The following is a 14,933-nucleotide window of genomic DNA, read 5'->3' as shown; positions in this document are numbered from 1 at the left end:
TTCCACTGTCACTTTCACAGTGGCTGATGGATCACAGTTGCTGTAAAATTAGACAGCCTTTAATCTCATTTCATCCTGATTAGCTTCTCTTTCCCCTTTCCCTCTAACTCACTGACTGACACGCTAAAAACTCACGCTGGGCTGTATAGGAACGTGGAGTACAAAGCTCCTCCTTGTGAAGGCAAAGCAGGTGTCCACCTCTAGAGAAATCTGGAAAGGAGCCGGGATGCATTTGGTGTTATTTAAAGCAGAATCAATAAGTTCAGTGCCCAGTGCCTCTTTAAACAGATTGTTTGCTCTTGCTTACTGCCCTATTTGGCTTTCTGTTTAATCAGAAGTCAAAGAAATTAGGTCTTTTGCAAAATTCAAACATTGATTGAATATAGATTTTTCCCTCCCTAATAAATTTGGGAGGATTTTACATTGAAAATAATTTCAAAGAGTTCTTTGTGTATATGTATAGCCTTTCACTTCATGATAATAATTCAGAAAAGGCAATTCAAGAATGAGAATATTGAAAATGTTTAATCAAAAAATAAAGTATACAAGCTTTTAAAACAAGAGTAAATGTATGTAGAATAAATGAAAATACCTTCAAGTGGTCTTTATATTATGACTTCAAAAACCTTCTTTCCTCTTATTTTGAAGAGTTGAGTAGTTAGCTTAATACAATAGTTTCATTTGTTTGCATAAAACATAACAATAGAGGTAATGAAATGAGAAAGAGGCTTAAAAATAAATCATGTATTATTTCCTTCACTTAATTTCTGCTTGCCTGAATGGGAGCAAATAAATGACAAGAACGAAACATAATTGTTGTTATAATTTCAGAGATTGTACTATATTACAAAGCTGGACTTGTAGTTAAGAAGGAGGAAATACAATTTTTCCTTATTTTTAAGATTTGTGCATTGAACTTAGCAAAAGTTTAAAATAAACATATGAAGTGTGGTGGTCATAGAATAAGTAGGTTTTGGCTGATGGCCTCCATTCCTGCACTGTCAAAAATGACAATGCTTGGGGCTGGGGATGTGGCTCAAGCGGTAGCCCGCTCGCCTGGCATGCACGGGACACTGGGTTAGATCCTCAGCACCACATAAAAATGAAAATAAAGACGTCGTGTTCACCGAAAACTAAAAAATAAATATTAAAAAAAGTCTCCCTCTCTCTCTTTAAAAAAAAATGACAATGCTGTAAGTTCACACTGACCAGAGGACATTTAGCACAAGCCACTTGCAATATAACACAGAACAGCCTACTTTTGATTTGTGTATTTTGTACCAGATCATAATTCAAACATCAGTGAGTCAACTTAAAAAAAAAGTCTTTAAAACACACCACACCTTAGTTACACAATAAATCCAGCAAAAACTCTGCCCCTATGAATTCTGAGTGGTGAAGCCAACAGGATCCACACAGTTAAAAGCATTTTCCAAAGAGACAAACTGAGGATTGAGGGGCTCAGGACATTCCTAGGACTCTAAGTCCACTGACCCTAATTCATGGACCACTCAAACCTCCATACACCCAATATCTACACCATCTTCTCCCCAAATGGGGGTTTCAAACACCAACACCTTCTCCCCCATGGAAATAACTTCACAAAACAATGAATATTTGAAGTTAAAAATGCATTAATGAATTAATCAAAACTCCTCCAATCCTTTGGCAAGAACCTTAAATGATCCAATTTACTCTCCGAGTTACAGTTCTCAAAGCTATACCAATTCCTCCTTTTTTTTTTTATTTACATACCTTATCCAGTATAAGCAATTTCTGAGGAAAATAAAAGATAATAAAAACAAAATGAAATGAGAGATATATATCACCCAAAATAAGTCAGGTGTGAGATAGGTTCCATCTCTCTCTCTCTTTCCTCCTCTCTCTCCCTTTCTGCATTGGCAAAAGAGCACAGAATAAGAGTTGGCTGGGACTCATATTGATTTCCCACTGCACTGATTTCTTAAGTGCTCTGTTGATCCGTGTCAAGCAATAAGTTCCCTGCCTGAACATGCACATCACCTCCCCATTTGTCCTCACCAGATTTAAGGTGCCCATATGATGAGCTGAACAAGGACATCATTTTTCCTACTGGTGTCACTGGGCCCCAACCACTGCAAGTGATATGATAACTAAGGCTGTATAGGTTTACATTTACCCTATGATATTAGGCTAGCAGAGACCAAAACTGAACGGCACAAAAGGTGACAGGGGCAAACTCTTCTGTATGTTGTGACTTCCCAAAGGCGATGCAAATGAGAGCAAACACAGAAAAACCTGCTTTCGTGGGTTTCTCATTAATGCCCCCTCCTCTTACCCACTGCAGTAGGGCAGGGAGAGGTGAGGAGAAGGTATATTTGTGATGTTCCTGACAGTTTTCGTCTTTGTTACAGAAGAGCTCCTATGCAGATAGATAGAAAATGTGTGATTGTGCTGCTAATGACATTGTACAGGAAATTAAGCGTATACATTTGGAGGAGGCATTAAATCAGCAGGACCTTAATTTAAAAACTGAAAACTGTATGGAAATTCAGCTTGCTCATTGCTGTGGAATAGAGAGCTACCAAGCACCCCGAGTCTGTTTATGGAAAGATTGCCAGCAAGCCAACTTTGGGCAAAACAACTTAGTGACTCCAAGTGTATTCAGCATTACTTCTTCCAAGAAGTAACTGCCAGCCCTGACCATTTGGGAGTGTCAGTCATTGTTTGAGAATGTCATCCCCAGCATCAGGCAGGTGAGGAGGACTTAAGAATCCAAAACAGCATGACAGGTTGTTCTTGACTGATTTGTGGAATAACATTATGTAAAATTAATCAAAATGGGTTGGGTTTGAAACTGCTTGGAACACATCACTAAGCCAGTGTTTGGGGATGGCTGGATTGGTGGGTAGCCGTTCTGCTACTTATGCTGTTTTCTTCCTTCTGACTGAGTCGCACGTTCTATGCACCTCAGGTAAGTAAATAACTGGTGAGCCAAGGTATGAGGTCCTAAGATGGAAAAAATTATACAATCTCTTTTCTCTTAATTCCAGTTATGCCGTACAACAGTGCCCATCACTGCGTTGTGGAGGTAGAAAACTTCTTGTTCGTGTTGGGTGGAGAGGATCAATGGAATCCGAATGGTAATTATTGAATAACTTTAATTGTAGCTACTTGTGTTAGTCAGCATTGTGTTACTAAAACAAAATACCTGAAGCAACTAACTTTAAAGAGCAAAGGATTATTTAGCTCACAGTTTTGAAGTCCAAAGACATTGTCTGAGTCTGGTGAGGGCAGTAGATGGGACACATCTTGACAGGAGTGCATGTAAAAGCCAATCATGATTGTAGGCAAAGAGAGAGAAGACAGGCAGTGTTTCCATAATCCCTTTTGGAGACATGTTCCAGTGAACCAAGGATCTCCCCAAAGGCCCCACATTCTAAAGGTTCCTTTACCTCCCCGTAGCACTATCCTGGGGACTAAGACTTCATCATATGGACCTTTGAGGGACACATAATCCAAACCCTGTCAATGCTCAACAAGTATGTTTTCACTGAAGGCATTAGTAGGGATCCATTTTGTAATTGGTGTGGTAAATGCATTTCCATGCAACAGGCACAAATAAAGTAGTCAGGAAATTTGGCTGACAATGGGAGGGAAGGCCCATCAACCTCACTGAGGGCTTATGTAGTGGAACACTCACTCTTTGCCTGGGAATTTGGCTTCACAGTGATCCCCAGCCCCTCTCCTTATCCAATACCACAAGCCCAAGTACAACTAACTCCCCAGAGAACAGTAACAAGCTGCAGCTGCTAAAAATCCTCACCACCCTCTCCTCCACTTTCCTCCCATTTTATTGAAATGACAATGCAGCATCATCTACAGTTGCATCCATTTAGCTGAAGTTATTTTGCAGCAGGTACAACTGAAGATCCATTCTGCTGGCTGTTCCCTATGCAAGTCTTCTTCCATAGGTTTTCCCCACCATCCTCCCTTGGATGTGATTACTTCATAAATGTACCACAAAGAGAAACTAAACCTTTTGACACACTTCCCAAGCCAAACACAAGGAGAACACTGTGCCTTGCAGAATATGCAAAATTATCAAGGTATTTTTGGAAAGCTTGCACATGGAGGAGGAGTTGCAGTTGTAGCCTTCTGTGTAACAGAGATAATTATGACTGAGAAACCATAAAACAGCTTGCAGGTACACATTTTTACTTTTAAACCCCAGAACATCTAGCTGAAATTACATATACTGCGTGTATTTTATTGTGAATGCTCTTTCAGCATCTGCACCGAGGCAAATTACAGAAAAATTGTTACATCTGTTTGCTCTAGAAGATCCTACAGGGAAACCATCTAGGCCACCCACCAAAAACATTTCTTTTAAGAAAGGGGAGGAACATTTTTTTCCAGACCTGAAGTCTTGTTGTGTCTCAGTGTTGGAAAGGAGATAGCTCCTGGGCTTTCATGAGAAACAGATTTAGAACAAGAGCAAAAATGATACTTCACATTACTCCTTGAACTTACCTTTGTAGTGATAGATTTGATATGTTACCAGAAGACCTTGACTTATATACAATCCACAGTAAATTCACCTACGTAGCCTTCCTCAGTGAGAGAATTCAATGGAGGTAAACACAGTGCACAACCATTGGATTAATCTAAGCAAAGAACCTGCAGAATGTTCTTTTGGAAGGTCAAATTAAAATTAAAACATGACCAAAAAAGGCTGGAAAATCCTAATTCATAGTACTCTCTCAGCCCACCTCTCTTCCCCTATGGGTTAGGCCTATGTTTCCCAGTTTTTTATGCCACAACTCAGTTTTCACAAAGCATTCTGAACCTCCCATTCCTATAAGTCACCCCTTAGCAACTCAGAGAATCTCCTCCCTGGGTTTAGACACACACACACACACACACACACACACAGCCCTTAACTGCTTGCTGTTCGAACTTCAGATCAAAAAAACACAGTCGAGAGAATTGGGTGGAGGATGGAGAGAGCTTAAAGGACATATTCCTCCCTCTAGTCTAGAGGATCAAGATTTTACCTCTGAACTAATTTGGACTCCTCATAAACCTATGACATTGGATTACCCCAAATTTCTTCCACCCTACCCAGAGAGAAATAGCAACTGGGTTTAAAGCCCTGTGTGAAGGTGCTATGAGAAAAGGCTACCTGAACTCCAAACGACATTGACTTCAAGGATGCCACTCCCCATTGACACTCAGCATGCACCATGTGGAGACTCACATGACAAATTGTCATCAGACCAACATGCTGAAGCATCAGACTAAAGGGCTGAGGCGTTGTGTGCTTTTGAAAATTATTACCAATGCTAATCATGTGACTAACTGCCTCTTCTCTTTGTTTTAGCCACTAAGAAGCTCAGAATTAAATTTTAGTAAAGCTATAATTACTACATTTTAATTTTACAGTTAGTCTCAATAGAAGCCTGGCAGCTCTCTCTCTCTCTCTCTTTCTGTAAGATCCCTTTTAGAATTTTGGAAGCTTCCACATGGAAGGCTGAGCAGCTGAGTCATTCTGTCCCTGACTTATTTGGCACACGGTGTCATTTTGCATAGATCTGAGCAAAGGTTGATGAGCCACTGGCTTGGGCTCCAGATTAGAAGAAAATTGGTTGCACCTGCAGCAAGTAGGCAGTCTTATGTATCCTGGGTCATAGACAGTCATTGGCTAGTGTCTTCCCCAGGTGGAGGATGAGGGCAGAAGTTGAGGCAGCCTGTTCAGCTGAAGGAGGAGCTTGACCATTAGCAGCCTAGGAAATGGTGCATCTCTTTGATAAAAGGGATCTGGCTGGATACCAACATCATCCATCACAATCTCATAAACGTTTTCCAAGTAGCTTCATATTCCATTCATCTGGTCAATGATAGCAGACTTCTTTAATATTAGTAGTAATATTTATTGAGTAATTGTTATTTTAGCCAGAAACTTTGCTAAGCACTTACCTACACTGTTTCACTTAATTGTCACAACCATATTGTGAGCCATATTCTATGAGCAAGGTTTACCATGAGGACACTAAGCCTCAAGAGACTAGACACTGGTCACGACACCACTTACAAGAAGCTGAACTGATTCCAAAGTAGGTAAGACACCAGAGCCTTAATCTCTAAGTCTGCTAGTCAATAATGCTGTCCGGTGACACAACATCACTGCATTATACTGCCTGTAACATAATCAAAATCTATTCATGTGCTCAACCACAATAGAAACAATTGTGTTTTTGCTATTTCTCTTGTAAAATTAAATCTCTATTATATCACAATGGGAAGTGGCTTTTACTCACTCACAAGAACTCTTCATCATTCCACATTTAGAAAACTATGAAAGAACTCAAGTATCTCAAAAATACGGAATTTTCATATTCTAATACTTCATGCAATTAATACTAGATCTTATGAAGAATAGCAATCCTTTGATCACATGTAAATGTGCTTTAGGAAGTGTAATAGAAAATTTCAAATCCATGGCTTCAAATACTACATTTGTGTGCCTCCAAAGATAAAATCATCTCAAGTTAAACTTTAGTTCTTGTGAAAAAGGTGCCTGAAATGAAATATCCTTGAATGAAATACAAAATTCTAAATTTCAATGCATGCTCATAAAACACAAATGCATGCTCTTCAAACATAGTTTTACTTCTTGAGGATCTGGATTATAAGACCAAAATTTGAAGTCAGAAAATAAAAATTGGTTACTGGAAATATAAACAGGACACATATATAATCTTTCTACCAGGTAGAGTATAAATACTAACTCCTATCAACTTCCTTCATATCATTAGTGATAGTATTGCATTTGATATTTTAATGAATATGTATATATTCTATCGATGCCTTAATCTACATTTGTCACTTGCTGATAACCACCTCCCAAACCAACAACTCACAGAAAATTCCTTTCCTTCCCACTTCCTTCTCTTGGACCACTGACTATGAACTGCCACCCCTTACCCATGTATCACTTCATTCAAGGGCTAGTCAATATGGTGTCTGGTGATAGGGCATCACCCAAAAAGAGAAGTGCTGGAAGAGTTGGAGAGAAAGTGAAAAAGCAAAATAATAATAATTAAAATAATTCAAAATTCCATTGTGTATTCACCACTCTTAAGCTGCTGGAAGAGTCTTAACAGTAAGTCACAGGGGAGGAGAGAAAAACTCCATTGTCTCTCTGGTTCCTCACTCCACCACCATCATTCCTTTTAAGGTTCATCATCCTCTCTACTCCTTTGCCACTTCTGGAATGCCACCATTATTTTTATCTTCCTAGTCCTCTATCCTTGACTCTCTTTAATACCATGTATTGTGCCTCTGGAAACTCTTTTCTTATCACAATTCCATATCCTACCAGGCCCTGCTACACCTTTTCTCTAAGCCAAGGCCACTACCTATTACAACCAGAAATGAACACTGCCTGTTTCTATCTCTGCTGCTCAGCACATGAAGGTACTTCTGTATCCCATTGCCAGAGGAGATAGATGTCTTCTTTCAAAGGGACATTCTAAACCAAACTTCAGAGAGAAACATTCTGCATTCCTTAACCTTGGAACTTGAGTATCAAGGATGAAATTTTTCTATAATTATTGCAAGTTTCACAAAAACTTACACTTAAGCCTACTCTAGACATAAATCCTCCTTACTTTGGAGCCTCCCCAGTGTTTTAAGTTTTCTGGACCCCCCTGGTGTTCTCATCTCTTTGTGTACCTCACCAGAAAAAAAAAAACTCAATTTATTACCCAACCTGACCATTCACTCTTTCACATGATATCTGGAACTCCTAATCTCACATTAGCCAAAGGTCTATACTCCTTAAACACTTCTCTGAATGTTTTTTTCTATTTCCTTTCTACTCAAAACCAGGCTATCTTCTGAGAGTACTGCTTTCCTAGCCTGTCTAGTGTTTGTTTCTTTTCCCCACATACTTCATATTATTGGAGCAGGTGGCTTCTCTCCTTCCTCTCCTTTGCCGCTCCCACATACTGAAAATCATATGCACTTTAAAGGAGATCTTTAGATTATACCCCCTGCTGCCCCTTTTATGTGGCAGCTATCCACTGCTTCCCTGGTAATGCCACCTCCTTCACTTGACCGTGCCACTTGTCCATCACCCCTTTATGTCCTTACTTCCCTTCTTACGGAGCCTAGATTCTCTGGCTCACCCCTACCTTCACTCTATTGTATGTATTCACAGTCCTCACAGCTCTCTCTCCTTCCTCTTGCCTAGCAATCTTGATCCTGGTTAAACCCAACTCTCTTCCACCTCTTCCTTGTTCCTGAGCAGCTAAACCTGGAGGAGAAAACCACACAGCCACACTGGCTGCTCCTCAACCCTACTAAATATCTGTTATCAGTGCACTCAGCCACACCCCCCTGATGATTATTTCATTTCTTTTCTCTCCTTCAATGCCTCCTTTTCCAAAATCCTCACTGTCACTCTCAGTTGCTGGCCTTGCTTCTTAGTTTCAAGAACACAGAAGCATTTAGGAGATAAACTCTCTATTTTTGCTTGCTCAAGGACTTTCCAGTGTTTCTGAACTTAAAATACAACCAAGCAACCTTCCCATGAATGCTGTATCTTCCAGCTATAATCTTTCGATTGCAAAAGTCCTAAGAAGCATTGCCCATCCTCTTACCTCTATTTTCCAACACCTAAGTGTCTCCTGAGTAGTCCCCACAGGGTTTTAGCCCCATCATTTCACTGAAGCAGCACTTGTAAGGGCCATGCCACCTTCCATGTTGCCAAGTACTGTGGTACATTCTCAGTTGCCCACCCCCTGATTTTCAAAAGCTGTTTGACTTGGCTTTCAAAACACCATACTTTCCCTCTTATCTCTGATAATTCCTTTCCTTTGTTGTTTTTTTTCTTTTTCTACTCAAGTGGTGATTATGAGGATCATTATCTTCCAATCCCATACCCTCTCTCTAAATGGTTACATCCAATTCCTTCTTCTGCAGTGGTCTCCCTACCAACTCTTCTGTACAAGCAGCCAGAGTGATGAATTAATCCATGTTTCTCACTTGCTCAGAGTTCTTCACTTCCTGTTGTTCTTGTAGCAAGATACAAAATCCTACTTTGGTCCACAAACACAATGTATTCTAGACCTTGACACCTCTCTGATTTCTGCCCACTCACTCCAGCACGCTCACTGTTTTGGAACTCATCACCAGCCAGAGATTTTATACTTGCCTGCCCCACTGCCTGTGAGGTTCATCCTGCTGATAAGTGCATAGCTTGCAGCACACACTGTAAGCAGATGGCCTTCCTGTTTCAACTGGCCTCCCCTCCATCACTCCTTGCTTTATTATTCTTTATAACATTCAACTCTACTTGATATTGTATAATGTGTTGATTAATTCATTTATAAGGGTAGAGACCTTGCCTTTCTCGTATACCAATATATTTTCAGAGCCTAGAACATACAAGTCATTGAGTCCTTTAGTAAGTGCTCAATATATATTTGTGCAATTAATAACTAGGTTATGTGACCCTGCCTGTGTGAATGCATGCACACACACATTCATTCTCTCTCTTTCTCTCTCTTTCTCTCTTCCCCTCTCTTTCTCTTTCCACCCATCTCACCCACCCCCAATATGTATGCAAAATTAGATGCATTTTAATACCTTGGAGGCTCTTAGGCTTCTTAGGCTCAACAGAGAGGATGAGCTGGTTAAGCAGCTTGGGAACTCATACTTCCCATTTCAGCACATGTATTTGTGTATATGACACAGCCACTGTGCTTCCCCCTAATGCACATGAAGAACATGCATGACATGCATGGTACAATACTGATTTCCCAACTCAGGCCCTTACTGTAGTGACTGCTATTATTTCCACGAGGAGACAAAAGAATACCACACTATGGTTTGTGGGTCAATAGAAGAAGTTCTGTTAATGGGGGAAGCTAGGCATATGCTGGAAGAGAGAGATGGGAAATTCTGTGTGTTCCTCAATTTTGTTGTGAATTTGATTTTTCAAAAAAAAGTAAGATTTTAAATTTTTTTCAGGAAAAAAGAAAAGAAATTAAAAAAAAAAAACTCTAACTAAAGATACTATACAAACCAGTCTCTGGAACTGATCATTTATAGACAATAGCTTTTTGTTTTTAAAATATAAAAGCATCAAAACACAGAATTTTTACCTTAACAGTGTGATAAAAGCAGTTTAGTAAACATACTTGGTTGATTTAGTTTTATCCTAAGTCATTCCAAAAATAATAAAAGGGAAAGAGAAGAAAAAGGGACCATTTTGAGGAGGCACATGCATTCACGATGATTTCAAGTGCTGTTACATTGCCCCTCTACTAAATTCACCTGTCAAACCTGAGAACAGCAAGACCTCATTTAAAAACTACTAAATGTGCAAATCAACAAAGAAATCTAAGTTTTAAGTGTCTCAAATGTATTTTTACAGGAAAACATAGTACAAATTTTGTCAGCCGATATGATCCCCGATTCAATAGCTGGATTCAACTTCCACCCATGCAAGAAAGGTAAGTTCATTTCTTATGTCTGAAAATGTGTGACTGCTTCTCAGGAAGCATGGGTGCTAGAGGGTTTTCCATGATGAAGAATGCTAACCAGAGTTCATGAGAGAGACATTGGCAAAATACAAAACTTGGCCCACCCAATTTAGATTACCTGCCTTGTTGACTCGATAGAGAAAAATAATTAAATCAATCAATTATTTAATGTAGGAAGAAAAAAATTGTGACTTGTCTTCTTTTTCTGTAATGATTGATATTTTGCAAACAGAGCTGTATTTCTACTGGCCTTATTCGTCTTCTTGGTGCTAATATATTTAAATCCTAAAACCAAAATATAAAACACCATTCCCATAATGATATGCATGTCAGTGCAGCAATTTCAATGTTAAACTATTCAATATTAAATTTAATATTCAATATTAGAGTTTGACATTTAAATATTTGGTATTTAAATTTTTATTTGAATTTAATTGTTCACTAGTAATTCCAAGTCTTATTAACTCAGATAGTTTACCTTTGCCTCACCAAATGTCTTCAAGAACAGGTCATTTATTAGTTTAAAAAAATAGTCTTGCAAAGTGTCATTTAATTTTTTGACATAACAGAGTGTTTATCTCGTCCAAGTCTCCTAGCAACCAAAGGAAAAGATAGCTACTATATTTGCACATATTTTGTGTCTCCTGGCTGTTATTCAGGCATAATACCATGTCTTTATATGCATATAAAAATTCATATGAGAGATTTTGACACTTGGTTCTTTTTAAATAATATCTGGACATAGCCTCTTGAGCAAATTCTCCAAGATGAGAGTCACAATAAACCACAACCTGTTTTGTCTCCTCCGTTGAGTTATTTAAGAAGTAATCAAAAGCATTGCTGCTCTTTCATATTTCCTGCATGACCCCTCTCCTCAACATCTCTTTTAACATTCGAGCACATTGCACTGAAATCAAATTCAACCCTTAATCATAAATTCCAAGTCAAAAGAAATTTTCAGAGACTACCATTTATTAAAAAATGTACATCACTGCAACAAGACAGTATGAATCTATGGTCTAGAGAAACTCAACATCCATCTATGCCTTACAGACAGAGTAAGACTTTCAGGAGACTAGAAGCTATACACAAGACACATGCTAAAGATCACCAGCATTTTTAGGAATGTCTACTTCAGTGGTACCTCGAGAAATAATTCTAGGTCTATTAATATCCTGACAAACTTCATGAGCCAGAAGCTTCCTGGTGTCTTTCTCCAGAGCACCTTGTCTCTCTCCTTGGAGGAGTTATTTCCCCCTAGTTAGTGGTATTGTCGCTGCATCAATATGCCCTTTAATCAAAACCATTCAAAAAAAAGTTTGATTTGAAAAATAACTGTCAATCCATGTTTGAAAAGTGATCATCTCATCACCACGGTCCCCTTTGCTGGGGGCTGTACACCACGATAATTAACCTTCACGCCTTCGGCTTGGGAGGCATAACTCACGTCGCGGTCAATTATCTCGCTGTAGAGCCCCTAAGGAGGGGAAGTATTGCTGCAAAACCTAATTAGTAATTTTTTTTAAAATGTGTATTGTTTACTTGATAGTCTATAATGACTTCCTCTGAGGCACTATGGCCTATCATGGCAGGGTACTACTTAGACAATTTTTAGCAGCTCATTGACCTGATAAAAAGACCTGCCATGGTCTGTCGGCGCTCGGCAGCCACCGTTGACAGGATGGACTGTTTAACGTTTCTTTCCAAGTCATTATGGTATATCATGTCAGGTCCCTAGTAAAAGAAGTTTTTTTTTAGATTTAGAACAATCAGCTCGATAGACCAAATAAAGAGCTCCTTACAGAGCTGAGTGGGAAAAGGCAGATCTCACAAATGCCCAGTCAATCTTCTAGCTCCATCTCTCCTATGGCTTGGTTGACCCAGGCAGCAATCCATAACTTCAAAGGAAATTTTCCTGTCATTGCCAGGCTCCCATTTCAAACAGCAGGAAACATCAGTGGACTAATTGGTGATTAAACGTTGAAGAAAAATAATCATAAGTATACGAGACACTCTTCAGATCAGAAAAGTCTATTGAAACATTTACTTGAGTTTATTTTATAATATGTAGATTATGAATCAAACCAGAAGTCTCTGCCACCTCTTTCATTATACTACCAAACTACTGAGAAATTGTTATGCTGAGAAATTACCAAACTGATTGAGAATAACAGAAACATGTTGTGAACCACCTCCAGGGTACCTCATTCTTTCAGAGCTGGGTGGATAGATTACTAGGATATCTTGCCTAATCAGAGGTCCCAAAGCTTTGGTAATAAAACTGCTGAGTCTTCTCCCAGTTCAGAAGGAATTGGGCACACAGCCTGCAGGCTGACTTCACCGTGGGCAGCTCATGCATCTCGTGCCTGCCAGTGTGAATTGACTGCCAAATCATCGGATGAAAATACAAATTTAAATGTAAGGCTGAGGAATTGTTTTGGTCTTAGATTTTAGAATCTGATTCTGCAGTAAGAAGGAAAGGGCAAGACTGAAAATTTGGATCAACAGAAATGCTTTGATCACTTCAATTTTTTCAATGAAATAGACATTTTAAGTATTATTCTTATGGCATCTTACCCCCTAGCTAGTTTAAAAGATCAGAAAAAGAAAAAGCTGTTTGAAGAACGGAGCTTTTATTTCACAAAGGAAGTGAGAGGCCAGAAGTTAATACATCAAAAATGCTTCCAAAGTTAAAGTTCTAAGAGTCTTATGAGAAACCACAGGAGACAATATTGTGTTTGAAAAATCTGTTGTTTTTTTTACCTGATGATGGACATCAACAACTCAAGCTGGGATAAAGTTATAGTAATTCAGTCTCATGCTCTGGATATAAACTGACCATCTCAAAGGTCAGCAAGGACTCAGAAAGATATGTCAAATAAGTAGGGTTTAAAGTATCTTTGTAGAAGTTATTTGTTAGTCTTTCTAAATGAATCTCAGAAACATTGAATATTTCTTTATGGCAGTGGGGACAAGGAGAAGAGAGAGACATAAGAAATAAACAATCTGAAATACAAATTGTGGGATGCCACTAAAAGAATCATTAATGACCTTGAACTTACTTTTCCGCAATGCAAACAAACAAACAAAAATAGTCTAAATCAAGTGTGCTCTTCATATGGGATGGAGGGGAAGGAGCATTCCCAAGAGAGATCTGGCCTGGTAAAATTTTAGGCTCAAGCAAATATTCACAGTAGTTGCTGATAGACCATTAACAGTCTATAATGTGTCTTAAGAATTCTCACTTTGGGCATGCAAGAGAATAAGTCAAAGACAATTTTTTTGCTAGTGGAATTTCTACATAAAATTGCTCTTTAAGTTAGGAAGTGAAATCCACTAATTCTTCCCCCTTTAGTTCCTAACACTGACACTGTGTGGCTAGAGCTTAGGAGTACTCAGGGATCATCACATTAAGAATGATTTGACTAAAAAAAGAACATCTTCTGAAGGCTGACTCAGTGTCAAAACAGGAAGGAACCAGGTCAGGAAAAAAGCAAGAAAATTAACATTTAGACTAGATAAAAGGAGTTTACCTTAGCAAAGGGATCCTTCGCTTATTCTTCACCATCTAAATTCAATTAAATAGGGGGCTTTCACTTTTGTAATGACTGATCGGCACTTTATTTTCCAGACCAGTACCACCTAAAATTCACCATTACCACTTTACAGCCCACCTGGTCCAAATTATTTAAAGATAGTCCACTGCTGAAATAAATAAATATATTATTTCAGAAGTTCTAAATTCTGTCATTGGACCATGTGGAAGAAGTATATTGACCTACCCTGTGTTGATGGTGCAAAGAAATATGTCACTTTAGAACAGACTATTTGAGACAGGTGTCATTCTTTTCAATAAAACATGTTAACTTGAAATGGCAAAAGCACTAGTAAAAGCGGGACACAGTGGCACATGTCCCTAATCCCAGGAGCTTGGGAGGCTGAGACAAGAGGATGGCAAGTTCAAAGCCAGCCTCAGCAAAAGCAAGATACTAAGCAACTCAGTGAGACCCTGTCTCTAAAAAATACAGAATAGGGCTGGGATGTTGCTCAGTTGTTGAGTGCCCCTGAGTTCAATCCCCAGTACCCACCCCCCGCCAAAAAAAAGAAAGAAAAGATCATGGGCATGCTTAAAGTTTCATCCTAGTCATTTTTTTGAGTCCTCTTTGAACCTTTATTCTCCTTCACCTCTTATATTTTATTAGTCATGAGTCTTATGTCATATTCCTTGGACATACCTTGTGCTTCACTCTTTCCTATTTCTTCCATTAAGATTCTAATTCAGGTCTCACTCCTAAATTATGGCCTACCTCAGAACTGGCCACCTGGTCTCCGATCCTTTGAACATAGCTTTCATCTCTTGCCTTGGATGGTATTGCAAGAAAATATCATTGATAGCCTCTC

The 14,933-nt window shown here is 38.9% G+C and overlaps 1 protein-coding gene across 1 annotated transcript in view; it reads left to right on the top strand.

The window, feature by feature from the left end:
* Positions 1–14,933, top strand: part of Klhl14 (kelch like family member 14) — a 96,180-nt gene that overhangs the window by 72,278 nt on the left and 8,969 nt on the right. Inside the window, exons 4-5 of the mRNA XM_046428416.2 lie at positions 3,033–3,122; positions 10,424–10,502. Coding sequence (XP_046284372.1) covers positions 3,033–3,122; positions 10,424–10,502 — 169 coding nt within the window. The remainder of the gene's footprint in view (positions 1–3,032; positions 3,123–10,423; positions 10,503–14,933) is intronic.

This window comes from Marmota monax, unplaced genomic scaffold (assembly GCF_021218885.2).
Source record: "Marmota monax isolate L192 unplaced genomic scaffold, Marmota_monax_Labrador192_F-V1.1 WCK01_AAM20220418_F8-fsc00031, whole genome shotgun sequence".
In the NCBI taxonomy this organism is placed as follows: Eukaryota; Metazoa; Chordata; class Mammalia; order Rodentia; family Sciuridae; genus Marmota; species Marmota monax.
This window is presented reverse-complemented; position numbering and strand designations above follow the sequence as displayed.